This window comes from Lynx rufus, unplaced genomic scaffold (assembly GCF_022079265.1).
Source record: "Lynx rufus isolate CCGP_SWC_20201006 ecotype Redwood Valley unplaced genomic scaffold, mLynRuf1.p SCAF_4, whole genome shotgun sequence".
Lineage (NCBI taxonomy): Eukaryota > Metazoa > Chordata > Mammalia > Carnivora > Felidae > Lynx > Lynx rufus.
In genome coordinates this window covers 11323793-11326128 of record NW_025814856.1, presented here as the reverse complement: position 1 = coordinate 11326128, position 2336 = coordinate 11323793, and the positions used below count along the sequence as shown (strand labels likewise).

The window sequence follows — 2336 nt, the reverse complement described above, 5'->3', positions numbered from 1 at the left end:
GGGCATCAGTGCCCGACACATCCATGTGAATCTCCCTCAAAACCATAGCTAGATAGCACTTTCTTAAACAGAATGGGATGGAGTTCATCACATGGGGTCTTAAACAAGAGATCATCATTGTTAGAACCTATGCAAGAAAGGCACAAACAGCTTGGAAAAAGCAAATACGCAGCAGGTATCCAACACCTATTGACGCATCCAACAATACACACTCAGTATTTTCTTACATTGAATCCCTACATCAGTCTTATGGAGATGGACATTATCATCCCCAGCCCTACTGTCATTTTCCCCACCACCAACTGGCCATCAGGAGCTTAGGGGACTGAATTTTCTCTGGAAGCTTTTCTTTATGGCATTCTTGAGCTCCTTATTTCTGAGGCTGAAAATGATTGGACTGAGAAAGGGGGTGAAGACTATATAGGTGGTGGCCATTAGGGTGTTACTGTCCATAGAATGGGGGCCCTTGGGCTTGAGGTAGATAATGGAGGCAAAACTGTAGTGCACAATGACCACCGTGAGGTGGGACACACACGTGGAGAAGGTCTTGTGCCTGCCCTCAGCAGAGGGGATCCGCAATATGGCGGCCACGATGAAGACATAGGAGAGGACGATGAGGAATAAACAGCCCATCAGAGCTGAGACACACACCAGGATCACAGCCAAGGTGACGGAGGCTGTTTCTTTCCCACAGGCCAATTTCAAGAGGGAAAACACATGGCATAGAAAATGGTGGATCACATTAGACCCACAGAAGGTGAGGTGAAAAACTATCAGGGTCGACATCATCCCTATGACTGAGCCACCGGCCCAGGACCAGGACACAAGGCGGGCACAGCCACGGGGGCTCATGAGCACATGGTAGCGCAGGGGGTGGCAGATGGCCACGTAGCGGTCGTAGCCCATGATCATGAGCAGGAAGGAGTGGGTGAAGCCGAATGTGAAGGAGAAAAACATCTGGCTGGCACAGGCCGCCCAAGTGATGGTGTGGTGGGTGGAGAGCATGTCAACCAACATGCGAGGGGTGATGGCAACGGTGAACAGAATCTCGGAGGTGGACAGGGCACACAGGAAGAGGTACATGGGCGTGTGCAGGCTGCGCTCGCTCCAGACTGTGGCCATGATGAGCAGGTTCCCCAGCAGCGTGAACAGGTACATGAGCAGGTACAGCAGGAAGAAAGCGGGCAGGAGATGCCTTGGGAAGTTAGAGAATCCCACCAGGATGAACTCAGTCACCATGCTATAGTTCTGACCAGCCATGGGTGCTACATCTGGTGAGATCAGAAAGGGAATGAAGGTGACCAGCATGGCAATCATGAGTCTATACAACAATATACCCTGGGGAGAGTACAGACACAGTATGTTAGGATTGGGAAAGTGACCCAGATACTCACTGGTTCTGCTGTTCTTTAGCATGGAACTGAAAGTCATGAGCGGTGCTATAAATAAGAACAAGAAAGAAGGTATGTACGGATGGGAAGGAAAGAGACATGCTCCTTCACCCAGAAAAAGTAAAGAATGAAGACATAAGGTACCACAGCAATAGAGAGCACAGTCTGCAGAAGACAAGATCGGCTCGCAACACTCAGTATTTCTCACAGAATTACTCCAGCAGTAATCATTCAAAGTATAAGCTTTAAGCAAAACTAAGATAACATTCCCAACGGTGACACAAACTGTAAAGACACGGCTCGCCAACATTGTGGTCTGGTGATTTCTTAACACTCAAGAAAATATGAGACTCTGATGGGTTCCTGTTTGGGTGCAGTACAACTCTCCGTTCTCACCATATTAGAAGTTAACACTGAGATTGTCTGAAAATATGTAGTATGGATACATTCATGGGACACCTGAAGGCTCAGTCGGTTAATGGTCTGACCCTTGATTTCTGCCCAGGTCATGATCTCACAGTCGTGAGATCAAGCCCCATGTTGGCATCAATACTGAGCATTGAGTCTGCTTACGATATCCTCTCTCTCTCTCTACCCACTCCCCACTTGCACATGTTCTCTCTCTTCTCCCTAGAAAAAAAGAAGGAAGGAAGGAAGGAAAGAGGGAAGGAAGAAGGAAGGGCGGTAGGGAGGGAAGGTGGGAGAGAGGAAAGAAAGAAAGGTCAACCTGTTCAAACTGTAATATAAGTCAAACTGTCAATGTAAGTAACATGTTTTTAAGAAAGTAAGTACATTTACAAAATTAACATTTAGTGAGAAGAGTGGCTTTAAAAAACATTTTAACAAATTTGGATTGGAGACCAATTGATGCTCATTCTGCTTCTTCATTCAGCCTGTGGCAACATGTTGTTTTAGTCGAGCATATGATGAAAATACATCCTCACC

At 47.0% G+C, this 2336-nt stretch overlaps 1 protein-coding gene across 1 annotated transcript; it reads right to left on the bottom strand.

Annotated features, from left to right (window-relative positions):
• Positions 1-309: 309 nt before the first annotated feature.
• LOC124524725 (olfactory receptor 10H3-like) lies at positions 310-1263 on the bottom strand. Its single transcript, XM_047097113.1, has one exon. It carries the CDS (start codon positions 1258-1260, stop codon positions 310-312), a length of 951 nt encoding a protein of 316 aa, XP_046953069.1. The 5' UTR covers positions 1261-1263.
• Between the last annotated feature and the right edge of the window lie 1073 nt (positions 1264-2336).